Here is a 15,850-nt window from a genome sequence, read left to right as displayed (position 1 = left end):
AAGCGGTGCAAGTACCGTTTCTCCTCACAGTGCTTGTACCCAGGCCCGTCTTAAGACCTTTTGGGGCCCTGGGCTAAATTATTTCTTAAGACCTTTGCGATCCCCAACGGTCAGCCTTTGTATGTCCGTTGTCTAAATTCAACTACACAATAATTAAACCAAAGCTTTTAATTTAAAAAGTATAACATAGGCCTACTGAAAATAAAATGTTTACTCGCTGTTAGGTTTAGAAATTGCTGGTACCGTATGATACGCGATGTGGCGATGAGTCTAATTACTTTAGACGTAACTAAAAGATACATAATATTAAATGAGCATAAATATTATTTAACCAACTAAACCCTTATCCCTAAAGTAGAGGCTATATGGCTGGCCTTTCTGGGTCCCCAAAACTGGCTGGGGACCCTGGGCTGTAGCCCATTTAGTCCATGATTTAAGACGGCCCTGTTTGTACCATCAGGTGTCCTCAACAGTTCAACCATTATATTGAGTCTTCAGCAGTTCATGTACCAAGTCTCCAACACTGCATTTCGTCTTTAATGGTATATTTATACTAGTTCTAAACATAATAAACCAGTAGTATACCATCGCCCATCCAAGAAGGTCTAATTGAGTGTAGCGATTTCTTTAGAAACCCAAAGGAGAGTTACTTGACTACACGTCTTAAAAGTTGATTGAAATTTCGAGTCTTTCGAGAGTCACTTAATAAGTTTGTGAAAACTCGGAACCACTCCGTCTACGTTACGTTTGCAAGTTAAAACGGGTTTTCCCCGAGTTCTTCGGTTTCCCCTTCCAAAAACCTGCTGACTTTAAAGGTAATAGTGAGTATAGGCAGCTTTATTTTATCTTCGAGTAGTATTTATACGGACTTGCAGAATTAAACTATCCTCAAGTAATATTTATACAGATTTACCTAACTTTGTTTTATCCTCAAGTAGTATTTATACGGACTTACCTAACTTATTTATCCTCAATTAGTATTTATATGGGCTTACCTAACTTATTTATCATCAATTAGTATTTATATGGGCTTACCTAACTTTGTTTTATCCTCAAGTAGTATTTATACGGACTTACCTAACTTATTTATCCTCAATTAGTATTTATATGGGCTTACCTAACTTTGTTTTATCCTCAAGTAGTATTTATACGGACTTCCCTAACTTATTTATCCTCAATTAGTATTTATATGGGCTTACCTAACTTATTTATCCTCAATTAGTATTTATAGGGCTTACCTAACTTTATTTTATCCTCAAGTAGTAATTATATGGCCTTACCTAACTTTATTTTATTCTCGAGTAGTATTTATATGGGCATACATACTTTGTTATATCCTCAAGTAGTATTTATACGGACTTTAAACCACATTTTTCCACTTAAAATGGTTCTTTCTGTTAACACCACTACTACACCTACTACATCATATCTAGCGCAACACTTTCATCCCCATCCCCGAAGGGCCATAAAAGTAAAAAAGCCAGCTTCTCTGACTTCAGTTTCGCCCATAGCGGCAGCCCCCGCGTCGCTTCGTTCCCTGCCACTCCTCAATGTACGTACCCAGTTAAAATCTCTTTCGCCAGGCTTTGAAGTACATAGTTTTATACGTAAGCTTTTAGGTATATATAGCCCTGGCAATCTTTTTCGCCTAATGAAATTGGCCGAAAACACCCTATGCGCGGGGGAGGAAGGCTCAGACTGCATGACGTCCCTTTAAATTACCAATTTAGAAAACCCAATGCACCCAACCCGATTTTTGGACTAATGGACACTTGAAAGGGTTTGCATTAATTAGGGTTTTCCGTACACTTGATCAAATTCGCCGAAACTACGGCTACGTTTTTTTAAAGTAATATTAAAACACGGTAGATGGCAGCACCTCTTTAGGATATATTTTAATTAGGAGTATATAAGTAGCATATGTAACATAATCACTCATAAGTATGACATAAAAGTATTTTCGTTAATGAAACCTTGATCACGGGATATGACGTAAATTACGTCACTTACAATTCCGTGACGAAATACGCGTCATCAACTTTACTGATGGGAAACGGAAGTTAGTGAGAATTCCTAGCGCGTTTCTGGCTTTGCCCATGTCAAGTTTAGCTCGTGCCTCGCGATCACATGATTTCATTTCCATGGTAACCTTTTCAATAGCGCAAGGATTATCAGCATTTTTTCATTTTTGGGTCCCCTTAATGTATGTTCCGCGTGAAACTAGGTCTCATTGAATTTATTTCAATGGAAATGTTATACAGAGGCATACTTATGAGTAATTATGTTACATATGAAGTAGACATACCAACCGAGAATTTACACGAGCTCACTAGGACTCAAACGCTCGATGATACTTAATGAACAACAATATGGTTCCATAAGTTTGTCTCTTTGGGAAATATAATTAAATAATAAATAAATAATAATCAGCTAGGCTAATACCCAAGGCACCACCTTAGACCTAAGTCATCGAGCGACTTTTGAAGCCAATAATTCAGGTGGCCGGGTTACAATGCGTAGGAGGGTGGTGGAAAGCCCTTCATGCCACGCGAGCCAACAGCTCCCTACACCATGGAAGAACTAACGTTTACCTCTAGACGAAGTGACGCCATTAACCCAACCACCCGAATTAAAAGGTAATAAAAAGTCGCTAGATGACTTTGGCTTAAGGTGGTGCATTGGGTATTAGCCTAGCTGATTATTATACCCAAGGCACCACCATAGGCTTAAATAAAAACTTGTTGAGGTTAACGGTAATTGTGAGTGTAGGGAGCTGTTGGCTAGCGTGGCATGAAGGGCTTGCCACGAACCTCCTACTCATTTAATCTAGGGTCATTTTATTTAAACGGGGTGCGTCTAGTTTGTCAGAATTCTAAATCAGAAGCTCAGAAAATTTTCATTCTGATAGACTAGGCACCTCTTATGACTGGAAATAGAATCATTGGTTTCAGGTATCCATACCTCTACTTGGAATGCTTATCCTGCCGTATGGTAAGATAACTCTGACGGCTTTGGCCCCGCCTACGAGGGAAAAATTAACTATTAGGCGCGCTCCCCTCTCACGTTGTTGTTTGTTAAGTTAACATAGTGACGTCAAAAAAAACGTCAGCCACATCGAGACGAAAATCTACCGCGATAAGCATTCCAAGTAGAGGTATGGATTCCTGTTGGTTTTTGATCATTCGGAGCCAAATAGTCAGAATAATTTGAAAGTACCTTGCCGACCAAAATCAAAATGGCGGGGAGTAGTGCTGCTGATAATGATGGGACAGTATACGATCCTGAAACAGAAATTTTATTTAATGTGTAAAACAGAGGGAATACGAAAGAATGGTGAATGGTAAGTAATATCGTCATAGTTGGTCATGGATTTTTAATGTTTAACAGATATTTTAAAACCTACTCTATAGCCTAACAGAAAAAAAGTGCTTTTTATGTTTTAATTTTTTTAATGAATTTTTTGCGGCAAAGAATTTTTAGTAAAAGAAACGGGCCTGTTTCGACTCAGAAAAAACATTTTGGTCAGAAAAACTAGACGCACCTATGGCCTATTTTCATTAAAGGGGGGAAGAAAACCGCCACGGGAGTGCACTTCAATCGTTTCGGACGGCGTAAGTTTTATGGAATCAAGGAGATACTGAAATGATATGTTTTTTTAGGGTTTCGAGCATGAAGTGGATTGGAGGCAACGCTAAAAGTCGTCCCGACATATAAATAAATATTGAATCTCTCAAATTATTATCGAAAACATTTCCCAGGTTTTGCGCTAATACGTACAACACTTGCCTGTATATTGAAAATTATCAGACTCGAAAATTTTAAAAATAACGAGGCTTTAGACACTTCCTAAAAATCTTTATCATTCATTACTGGAATATGAAACCTAACTTAAGCCTTTGGTAATGGTGTAATAAGTGAAGTAATCATTTTATTATAGTAAAAGCTACAGGCTTGTACACCAATTACGATGAAATTATCAGAATCGAAAATTTAAAAATATCAGTATCTAAAATTTCAAAATATCAGAATCGAAAATTTCAGAATATCAGAATCGAAAATTTCAAAATATCAGAATAAAAATTACAGAATATCAGAATAAAAATTTCAGAATATCAGAATCGAAAATTTCGACATATTAGAATCGAAGATTTAAAAAATATCAGAATCGAATATTTCAAAATATTAGAATCGAAAATTTAAAAAAATATCAGAATCGAAAATTTAAAAATATCAGAATCGAAAATTTTGAAATATCAGAATAAAAAATTACAGAATATCAGAATAAAAAATTTCAGAATATCAGAATCGAAAATTTCGAAAGATTAGAATCGAAGATTTAAAAAATATCAGAATAAAAAATTTCAGAATATCAGAATCGAAAATTTCAAAATATTAGAATCGAAAATTTCAAAAAATAACAGAAACAAAAATTTTAAAAAATAACAGAAACAAAAATTTTAAAAATAACAGAAACATTTTTTTTTAAATGTCAAAATAGATAATATTAAAAACATTTGATTAAGAACACCCTTTGTGAAATTTTTAATTTCAATTCACTTTCAATTTTTTACAGCTAAAGACATACTTTCAACTATGGTCAAAAATAATGAAAATAATCGTAGTAAAAAGAAAAGCATCCAGCAAGCCTATCTTGAAATTCATAATTTGATACGAAGCGGGCTAGCCTGGGCTGAAGCTAGAATTCAATCACAATGGGCCCATCTTTAATAACGAGAGAAATATTGAAAGAATTTTTTCTCCGCAATCTCTCCTTCACCCCACTCCAATATGTAAATAAAATTTCCAGTCAATAAAAGCGTTCTCTAAAGCACCACGCCATTTCCCGAGTCTCCGTAAAAAATGTCTCTTGGACCTCCTTCCCCTATACTTACGCAATCTCTATATAAAACCCAGGGAAAAAATGATTAATTTTGAGTCTTCTCCCCCACAAACCCCCCTATCTTCATCGGGGGTTCTTACCCCAGAAGCGCGCGCTGGCAAAAAAAATCAGTAACGGCTAAAACAGGACCAAATATCGGGATGGAAAAAAAAATCGGGATGGTGATAGGCGATGCATTGCGGGGGAGAGCGAATGGAAGGGGGTGCGCGTTTCTATAGAGCAATTATTATTTCGCCGCTGCCGACCGAGTGGTTTTGAGGGGATGGATTCCTTAACACTCAACTGGTAGCGCGGATAATGGAGGAGGAACGGGTGCGGTTTGCTGGGTACGTACCGAAACTATGTAGATACGAAGTAGAGGCATTTTCATCCATATTTTTTTTTGGAGTGTTAAGAGCATCGGAGTAAATGTAATGGAAAAAGTACGGTTTTCGCCCACAGCCATATTCGTTGGTTTCTCTTTCCAGATACTTTTCCTTTTTATATATTTTGCAAACCGGAAGAGAAAAGCCGAGTATTTTTCGAGGAATTTCTAACAATATTTACTACATTTAGTTGCGGGGGATAAATGAAAATGCATTCCACTTCAAGGGATTCATTGTAATAACGCGAGTAGTCCAAAACCCTGTAAATTCACTTCCTACTAAGCGCCAGGGTTGGAAATAAGGCACTAGTCACGGCATTTGACTACTAAAATAAAGGCTCTGATTACTAAAATTAATCGAAATTTGACTAGTGAAAAATTTGTCTAAATATTCATAAATAATGGCTAATATGGCGTATCATAAATTCATCATTTATCAATTTCAATTTATTAAAAAAAATCACATCATGTAACTCAAGTGAGAATACACTCCTATTTTAATTCTGACGGATAAAGCGAAATGTTGGCTAACCTTCTTGTTTTTATACCCCCATTTTTACCCCCACTAGTCAGTGACTACTAAAATAAATTAGGATAGGAGGCTCACTAGTCAGGCTGACTAATAAATAAAATATCCAAATGTCCAGCCCTGCTAAGCACCGGTGTACTCTGCGTTGGAAAAGTCCTCGTAATAAAATTAAATATTTGTACAAGATTTTTAATTCTAGGCAAAAAGTATTTCCTTCTCCGGGGCAATTGGAGTAAAAATATTTTTCAACATGATCTAAATGATAAAAAATAAAAAAATAAAATGGTTATTTTGTTGCATTAGCCAACCCAATTTGAAACAACAGACGTATTTATTTATCAGATTGTAATTCAAATGTTTTACTTTTCTATTTACACCGATTTCCTCGGCTCACTACCGTGCAACTCTACACATCCCATATACACTGTTAATCTTCCAATAGTTTACGTTCTAGTGTAGTTAACGTGAAATTATTAAAGCTTAAAAAGTGTCAAGAAAATAATTTTAATAATAAGAATAATATTTATTTTGCCAAAAAAAACTTTGCATCCAACTATACATTGTGGTTGTCAGGACAACCAGAACCGTCCCTTGGGTAGGGCGAGCGGGGCAGTGGCCCAGGGCGCCAAAGTTTAAGGGGCGCAAAATCAAAGATTTTCATTTAAATTGGATATTGAAAAATTAAAAATTTCTACTTAAGGTTCTGGTGGCGCCATTTTGTTTTGTTTTTTGCCCAGGGCGCCATTTGGGCTAGGTACGGCTCTGAGGACAATGCAAAACATTGATATAATTAAATAAACAGAAAAATAATTAAAAAAACAGAAAAAAATAATTAAATAAATAGAAAAATAATTAAATAAATAGAAAAATAATTAAATAAATAGAAAAATAATTAAATAAATAGAAAAATAATTAAATAAATAGAAAAATAATTAAATAAATAGAAAAATAATTAAATAAATAGAAAAATAATTAAATAAATAGAAAAATAATTAAATAAATAGAAAAATAATTAAATAAATAGAAAAATAATTAAATAAATAGAAAAATAATTAAATAAACAGAAAAAATAATTAAATAAACAGAAAAAATAATTAAATAAATAGAAAAATAATTAAATAAATAGAAAAATAATTAAATAAAATGAAATATCACTAAATAAATTGAAAAAAATAATTAAATAAATGAAATCCAAAAACCAATTTAAATAAATTAAATTAAACTAAGAATTTCTAAGCAGTCAATTAGAAAATAAAAATTCACAAACAATTAAATTATAACAGATTCCACCACTACTGAAGAAAAATGAGTTTTTCAAGGTCTATTGTAGTTAATTATTATAATCTCAATTGAAACGAAACCATTTTGGTGTAATTCAGGTAGAGTACCGGCATATAAGATCTATACATCCCATCGAATAACTCCCTGACAATTTTTTTCCTAGTCAATGTTTTGCGCCTTTGATTTGTCGCGTATATTGGTTGGCTGGAATGGTTTCGACCTCGTTCCACCCCCTTTGCCCCCTCCCCTCCCCTCTCGTGGGAGGGCGAACGCCCCAGCCGCGGAAGTGGGGAAGCAAAAAATCTCGCAAAAAATGTTCGTAACGGTAGATGTAGTATGTGTTTGGTCGGGGGTGGCGCGGCTGGGATGAAACTCTTTTGATATCGCAAATGAAAAAAGGGAGGGCCAAATAATTGGGAAATGGGTGGGGATTGGCGAATAGGGGGTCGCCAATCCCCCCCCCGTCGGCCCAGCCTTACACTACGTTCTATTATTTCCACCCCCTTTGGTTGGTGCAGAGTGATTCTATATGAACAAGATACACATTGGATTTCCTTTTCAAAAGATATACCCATATATACGTACGTATAGAATTCGAATAGAGAGTATATAAATATACTTGTATATTTGCTACCTTTATAGCCTGGAACGTATTTGGGGGGGGGGGGGGGATGGTGATCCATAAAAATATATACAGGAGCAGAATGGAAAAGAAAGTGTTTTTGTAGTGTTTACGATAGAGCCTATTTGCAGCACGCATCGGCGACGGGGGAACAGCTTTTTATATTATGTTCTGTATTTAAAAAACACCTCTCCAAGTTTGAATGCCTACCTGTTGATTTCACCCCGATGACACCCGATACTTGCAAATAAGAGCGTATCCGGAGCAGTGGCGTAGCCAGAAATTCCTTAAGGGGGGTCGAAGATTGTGAATGTTAAGAGGGGATCGAGAAGGGGTGGAAATTTAGTACAGTCAAGGGTAGACCTAAGGTAACGGGGTCTCGATCGAGAAACGGTTTGAAATAATTTTTGGATTGCCTCCAAAATTCGTCTGTTGCTGACGTCACCCAGATGAGATCCGATTGATTTTCAATAGTATGATTTTAGGATGTCATCTCAGTGACGTCACGATGTTCGTTAGCAACGAAGTTACCAACCTTAGCCCTTAGCAACCACAGCGTATCGAGGCAACCTTTTATTGCCTAAAATTTACTAACCTTGGACCTAAGGGGGGTGTAGATTTTGAGGGTTTTCTTTCAAGGTATCTAACAAGACCCGCTATATTTAATTAGACTGAAGACTTTATTTGTTTTTACTGGGAAACTTTAGTTGAATATCAGGTCGCGTCCTATCTATAACTATACTATTTCTATTAATGACTACAAACTTTTTTTTGGTTTTCTACCATCTTTATTTTTGGGTCTTAACCCGTTGACGATTTACAGTTTTTCTAAGTGCCCTCTGAAGGAGAGCAGCCTATTTATAAGATCACCCTCTGGGAGGGGATCAAGCTGGGGCTGGCCACGAGCGCGCGCATAGCCGGGTTTTACCCCGAAAATTTCCCAGGCGCCAGCAACCGGACTATACGTCGCCAGTGCCCATCCCGAGCATTGTTACAATATACGAACTATTTTGAAAAAATTCGATATAAAAAAGGCTTTTCCACAATCCTTTTACAGAACTATTTACAAAATTCAAGAATTATTTTAGCACAAATTTTACAGGTATATTCTAAACTACACTTATACAACATTAATTAATACAATATAAAAATGAATATTTTTATTAACAATATTTAATTTCGATTCAAGCGCCTTTTTCAACAGGGGGGTTTTGGACACGGAAACCCCCACCTGTCTACGCTACTGATCCGGAGATTATCCAGAGCTGGTGACTTTCGTTTTATTTTGGAGGGTACGTCAAGTATACGGAACCTCCTTAAAATAATTTATGGGCTCTTAATAGGTGAAGCCCCCTATTTTTAAACTTTTTTGGGTTACTTAGAAGGATTTTGGGCGCCGAGTAGGTGAAGCCCCCTATCTTTATTTTTGGACCACTTGGAAGGATTTTGGGCGCCAATAGGTGAAGCCTCCTATTTTAAATATTTGGACAACTTAGAGGGATTGTGGGCGCCAACTATAGGTGAAGACCCCTATCTTTATTTTTCGACAGGCCTAATTTAAAATAGTACTGGCAAGGGCGCCTGCACGTGCTCATCAGCTCGAGACGATATAAAAGAGTGTATAGTGAAATTCTAAAGAATTTAAATTTCATTTATTAATCTCGTAGGTCACGTGCAACTTTACAATAAAAATATTGGACATCACGCGCCTAAAAAAAAGACCTTTCTACACGTAGTACGTTGCTTGGTAACCAAGAAATTTAAAAAGGGTAGCACGCGATGACGTCAAAACATTTTCTAAATCACGCGGGAAATAAATTATACGTGGTATTTAAAAGTCAAAATCATCGCGTTTCATAATCTAATCACAAATCGCAATTTTTTCAAGATCCAAGAAAGTAAATGACGTCAATCGAAACTACTTCAAAATTTTACATTTAAAAATTTATACAACAAAGTTCTATTCATCAGACTTCTCCAATCGCCATGAACTTACACGACATCAAGGAGAATTTGAAGTCTTCCGATATGACGACGGTTTACAAAGCGACTCTAGCCGTTAGGCAGATCTTGACCAGAGCACGTTTGCCTACGATAAATCTAATTGTTGAAAGTGGACTAGTCCCAACGTTCGTGAATCTACTGGACATGGACAAGAAGTATGGCATCACTGTCCAGACAGTACCAATATTTACGTTCTATTTTGCATCAGTCCAGATCTGCAGTACGAAGCTATTTATATCCTGACGAATATCGCCTGTGGAAATCGGAAACAATCGAACGCCGTGGTACAATCCGACGCTGTGATTCCCTTGATCAGATTACTTTGGTGCCCTACCAGAAAAGTAGCCAACCAGTCCGTCTGGGCCTTAGCAAACATCGCCGCTGATGGTCCCGTTCCGAGAGATTTGTGCCTTCGCAATGGGATTATCGAGTCTCTAATCAATTTGATTCGACCATCAACTTCCGTACGTTGCGTATAGGGCTCTCAGAATGTACTTCAAACTCACGATAACACTATTTCAGCTCGTCGTAATGCGCAACATCGCTTGGGCCATGGCCAGCCTTTGCCTTAATCACGTGTCGCCTCCCGATTACGAAATGGTTAAACCATTGCTGCCTCACGTATGTCAACTCCTACATCACGATGGTAACTATTAATTTATCGGTTATCTGGTCGATTAATGAAGTCATTTTTTAATTCAGACGAAGAAGTAGTCGCTTCGGCTTCCGAGGCCTTGTGTTATCTAAGTACTGGTAACAATGAGAACATTCAGTCCTTAATTGACTGCCAAGTGGCGCCTCGTCTCGTCGAACTTATCGAATCTACTAACGCGGACATTTTGGATTTCGCGTTAAAAATCATTTACAATATCGTTGGTGGAAACGAATCGCAGATTCAACATATCATCGATTTGGACGTAATCGAGCCATTGAAAGAACTTCTATCGCTCGAGAAACGAACCATTCAAAGAGTATCAAACTGTTCAACTGATTGAAATCTACTTCATTTGATCTTACGACTTCTGTTCTTGTATAGCTATGCTGCCGTATCGTTTCCAATATAGCGGCGGGCAACGATAGCCAAATACAGGTGCTCTTCGACAACTCGGTTTTGGAGTTGGTCCTCCATTGCCTCTCCAAAGCTGATTGGGAAACCAAGAGAGAAGCCACGTTGGTTGTCAACAACATCTTCCGCGGAGGAACCGCCGCCCAAGTCGGGCAAATCTTGGATATGGGTGTTTTGCCACTCGTCTGTAAATTGCTGAAGAAGGACCACGATGCTCCAACCATCTTGTTGGCTTTGAAAGGCCTTTATAGCTTGTTAGAGGTAATTGTCCCACTCTGCCATGGCGACAAGTGGCAAACAAGCCGCGATTCTTAGAATATATGGTTACTGGGTTTCGGAGTACACTAATGCCTCGTTCACAACCTCACACTACCCGCTTTTGGTCAGCTGACAAGCTACATGACTTCGTCAGGTGACCTTGTCGGGTCATGGATAATGCCTCGTTCACACTACCCGATTTGGTCAGCTGACCTAGTCCACCTGACAAGTAAATCGGACAAGTCAGGCAATATGAACGCTTTACCTGAACTGATTTTGGTCAAATGAAATTGTCTGACTTCAATCGGATAGACACCCGGTTCAAGTCACCCCGACAAAAATCAGGAAAGCGATATCCAATGAGGTTAATGGAAATTGGCACGTGACTGACCCACGTGATAACCAAAATAATTGGTTTTTGTTTACCGTGAGTCAAAGGCAGGGGCGTAGGAACTTTCTAGAAGTTGGAGGGGGCAAAGAAAAACGAAAAGGGGTCTCGAGAATGGTTTTGAATTTTTAATGGGGTGTAGCTTCTCCGAATGCATGTGTACTGTTTACTACTATGTAAATTGGCGGGAAAAGACTGAAATTTAAACACAGTTGAGGTTCTATAAACTGTATATGCTTTTAAAATGATAATTTGAGCCTTTTGAAAATTTCAACTGACCAAAAAGTTGGAGGGGGCAATAACATTAGTTGCCCCTCCCAGCAAAATTCTAGGGAGGGGCATTGCCCCCCCCCCAGCCCCTCCCGGTTCCTACGCCCCTGGTCAAAGGCTTATAGCTATGGCGTCGAAGAAAGCATCGACATTTTTTATTTTTTGAATAAATGTTTTCACCTACGTAGATCTTCCATTTTTAACCTAATCAATGAATTTCTAAAATAGAAATAGCAGACGCTTTCAAATGGTATGCCCTGGCTCGTCAAAAACCGGACCAATAACAATTACGCACGTGCAATTGTTTTAATTTAATTTCTTGTCGGTTAGGGCAACATGACTTAAGTCGAGAAGTGTGAACGTTGCTCTGACAAATAGCCGACCAATCCCTGACCTGACAAGGTCACCTGACGAAGTCACGTAGCTTGTCAGCTGACAAAAAGCGGGTAGTGTGAACGAGGCATAAGAAAAGTACCCCTTAGACTCCGATTCTGTGGTGGCGAAAGTTTGAGTCGCTGTAAAAATGTTTTATCAAATCACTGCTGGTGGCTGTTTTAGCAGGTTAATGCTGGATAAGCAGTTTACTCTCTTTAATCTACCTTTTGAAGAGTAAAAAGAACAAGGGATTTGTTTATGGAGCAGTGTAAATCGCGTAACTAGAACAGGCAAATAACACGTTTTAGAGTAAAAAGAGTACACTTTTAGTGGTTCTGCAACACATCGTGAAATGCTAGTAAAGTAATTATAAAACTTTGCCCGACCATGACAGCAATTTACTGTTGGTATATAATAATAATAATAATAATAATAATAATAATAATAATAATAATAATAATAATAATAATAATAATAATAATAATAATAATAATAATAATAATAATAATAATTTATTAGCACAGATTAATAAATACAGTTTTTTGGTAGGCCAAGTCGAAAAACGACTTTTAGGCCTGAGGTAAACAAGCAAAACAAAAAAACAATTAGTTACATTTACAGAAACGATCATTAAGTATAACAACAAAAGAAATTATATATTTTTAAAAACCCTATTGACAATAACCATAATTTAAAAAAGATATATACATAAAAATTAATAGGGAGCATTATTTTCTCTATTTACTATATAATTACGCACCATTTTTTTAAAAGTGCCGATGTTTACATTTAACTGAGGGTTACATTTATTAAATTGCTTGGTCGCTTTACAAAAAATCGAATTAAGCTTAAGATTAGTCCGCGCGAACTCTACTAGTAGTATACAGGTTTGTCCGGTACCATAATGAACAAGTCTACTTAATTTAAAAGGATTATATAACTTCGAATTAAGTGATTGATATATTTGCACTAAACAAAAATAGTCATAGATTAGAAAAATTGTTAGAACGTCTAGTGACATAAAAATTCGGGCTGTGTGAGCAAAGTACGGTCATAATAATATAATAATAATATAATATATTCTTACATACCTGAAGGCAGTGGGATGCAGTGTGAGAAATAAGGCACTATCACAGGCCAATCGTCAGTTTAAAAAATAGCTGGGCCAGTTTAAAAATTAAATGCTTGGGCTGTTAGTGGCCCTGGTGACCACTTAATTAATTCAAAGTTTTTTCCCTTCAAGATTTTAGTTCATTAAAAAATACTATATTAATCCCTAAAATTGTTTAGCCTTTGCTTCTATGCTGTGTGCTTGGCCTTGTGTCAATTGCGTGTATGGGTGGATCGGGTAGGGTGACTGGGTGTCTTGAGTCTGTCTACTCTACACTCTATTTGACCATAAATGATGAAAGCTGATTTTGAAGGTTAAAAATGGTAAGTGGCCATTGGCCAGTTTTTTAATTAAACTACCTAGGCTATACTGGCCGCAGGTCCAGTTTAAAAAAATTCCTTATTTCTCAGCCTGGTGGGATGGGATTATTAAGCCTATAATTTTTTCAATAACTATTTTTGTTTTCAACAGACGGCCGCGAAAGTTGGCGAAACCGACGTGGTGATTCGCGCTATTAATTACTTGGGAGCGTTGGACGACATGAAAGCCTTACTATTGCAGCAACCACACTTAGAAGTTTATAGAATGACTTGCAAAATACTGTACAAATTCTTCCCTTACGAAGTAGAAATTTAAGTAATACCGATATATTTAAGTACAGGTGTGTTTATGATGTTTAATTCTGTTTTAGGACAACGTGAGGAAGATGTACATATTTGTCGTTAGAAAGTTTTCAAGATAATTATAAATTCTATTTCAATACCAATCCAAATTTTATTGGCGAAATTGCGATTTCAATAAAAATCTAAATTTTATTGGCGAAATTGCGTTTTCAATAAAAATCCAAATTATATTGGCGAATTTGCGTTTTCAATAAAAATAAAAATTCTAGTGCGAACCTGACATACGTATATGGTATATTATTGGCAAAGCTACACCATACGTATATGGAATACTAATGGCAAACCTACAACACAAATATAGTGTGTACTAATGGCAAACCTATGCCATAAGTATATGGTATATTAATGGCAAACCTAAGCCATACTGATATGGTATATTAATGGCAAACCTAAGCCATACTGATATGGTATATTAATGGCAAACCTAAGCCATACTGATATGGTATATTAATGGCAAATCTAAAAAACTTCTTAGTTACGACACTGAACAGGACTGAACCATAAGCTAAATTTTTAAAACCAAAGAACAAGTAAGTTACAAATAATAATAATCAGCTAGGCTAATACCCAAGGCACCACCTTAGACCTAAGTCATCGAGCGACTTTTAAAGCCTTTTAATTCAGGTGGCCGGGTTACAATGCGGATATGAGGGTGGTGGCAAGCCCTGCGAGCCAACAGCTCCATACACTAACTATTACCGTTAACCTTTACAAATTTGTATGGAAGGGGAAACCGAAGAGCTCGGGGGAAAACCCCTTGAAAGTCCAACTGATATAGCGGTATTTCTTGATGGTGAGAGTGTTTGGCCTGTTTAGCTAGAAATTTATAAGAAGGTTTATTTATAATTTCCAAGTTTCAATAGTAATAGGTCAGTGAAAACTATAACAATTTCAATCCACGAATTTCGTCCAAAGGCCAGCGCAATCAGATTTATGGTATATATCAACAATTCCTCTCGCATCAAAGGCAGCGGTACCGGCTCCTGCAGTAAATATTACATGGCAACCTTGTAAAAGTGGGGTAGCGTGGGGGAGGGAGCTATTTGTTTCCCAGGATCAGAAGGAGGGGGGGGGGGGTCGGCGGCGTTAGAGGGTGATATGATGGTTTTAAGGCCTATTAGTCGTTAGGCCCGGGCGGACATCCATCACTCGGCTGGACAGCTACGCCCTCGATTGTATACCGCGGCTCGCCACTACCAACGCGACGCGTCACGCGAAGAGAGAGAAGAGAAATTATTTTTGGCGCCATCTTACGGACCTTATAAAAGTTGGCGAATGATAAATCTACCATGGCGGAGATGGCGGCGGGAACTATAAAAAATAAAATAAAAAGAGAGTGTATTTTCCTTCTTCTATGGCGAAGTTCTAGTACTGCCTTCGAAGTTTCGCGTGATCGATAAGCCTGTTTTTATACTGGAATCGCGATCGACGCCTGCAGGAGTTGAGCCAAAAAATTATATAGAGATGTCTTTTTGGCGTAACGGACACTTAACCACGAACAATCGTCCGTCCACGCAGCTTTTACGACGGAAAGTTTTAACAATTGATCTAATTCCGTTATTTGGATGGTTTCGATGCTCAAGGGCTTCTTCTTTTTTTGCAATTAGGACACGGGGATAATTTTTCTAGAAATATGGTGATCTGTTTAAAGCGTTTGACACAAGACTGTTTTCGTCTAATCTGACGTCAATCACGTTACCAATATGACAATGTAACGGATATCAAAATGTCGGAAAATAAAATAAAATTAATTAAAAACGCCTAAAATTAATATTCCGGGAAAATAAAATGCGGAAACATTTCCGGAAAATTTTCCGTATTGCGTAAAATTTTCCGCAAATCGGAACAATGAAAAATTTAATCATAAATGACTTTTGAAGGGTTTTTAATTTTTTTAAACTTTTTATCGATATAAAATGTCTAATATCAGTAAACATACTACAAAACATTAATAGTGTTACATTGTTTATCGGTTTAAACTAGTCTAGAGGTTTAGTTT

The 15,850-nt window shown here is 37.0% G+C and overlaps 1 protein-coding gene across 2 annotated transcripts; it reads left to right on the top strand.

The window, feature by feature from the left end:
- Positions 1 to 9,473: 9,473 nt before the first annotated feature.
- LOC149952417 (importin subunit alpha-8-like) lies at positions 9,474 to 14,029 on the top strand. 2 transcript variants are annotated; one of them, XM_090170162.1, is made up of 8 exons: positions 9,474 to 9,594; positions 9,668 to 9,855; positions 9,909 to 10,164; positions 10,223 to 10,346; positions 10,403 to 10,671; positions 10,737 to 11,027; positions 13,640 to 13,792; positions 13,860 to 14,029. In XM_090170162.1, exons 2-8 carry the CDS (start codon positions 9,683 to 9,685, stop codon positions 13,908 to 13,910), a joined length of 1,317 nt encoding a protein of 438 aa, XP_090026288.1. In that variant the 5' UTR covers positions 9,474 to 9,594; positions 9,668 to 9,682; the 3' UTR covers positions 13,911 to 14,029. The 2 variants fall into 2 exon arrangements, with proteins under 2 accessions (XP_090026288.1, XP_090026289.1); XM_090170163.1 differs by having other exon boundaries at positions 9,475 to 9,594; positions 13,640 to 13,804.
- Positions 14,030 to 15,850: the final 1,821 nt, after the last annotated feature.

This window comes from Leiobunum rupestre, chromosome 3 (genome assembly GCF_980474605.1).
Source record: "Leiobunum rupestre chromosome 3, qqLeiRupe1.1.hap1, whole genome shotgun sequence".
NCBI classification, from domain to species: domain Eukaryota; kingdom Metazoa; phylum Arthropoda; class Arachnida; order Opiliones; family Sclerosomatidae; genus Leiobunum; species Leiobunum rupestre.
Note: the sequence above shows the minus strand (reverse complement) of the source record. Positions and strands in the feature narration are given on the sequence as shown.

Excerpts from the sequence above, each read along its gene's own strand:
- LOC149952417 (XM_090170162.1), top strand. The coding sequence starts at position 9,683 with ATGAACTTACACGACATCAAGGAGAATTTGAAGTCTTCCGATATGACG. Across the intron at positions 11,028-13,639 it reads GCCTTTATAGCTTGTTAGAG|ACGGCCGCGAAAGTTGGCGA; the intron begins GTAATTGTCCCA and ends TGTTTTCAACAG. Across the intron at positions 13,793-13,859 it reads ACAAATTCTTCCCTTACGAA|GACAACGTGAGGAAGATGTA; the intron begins GTAGAAATTTAA and ends ATTCTGTTTTAG.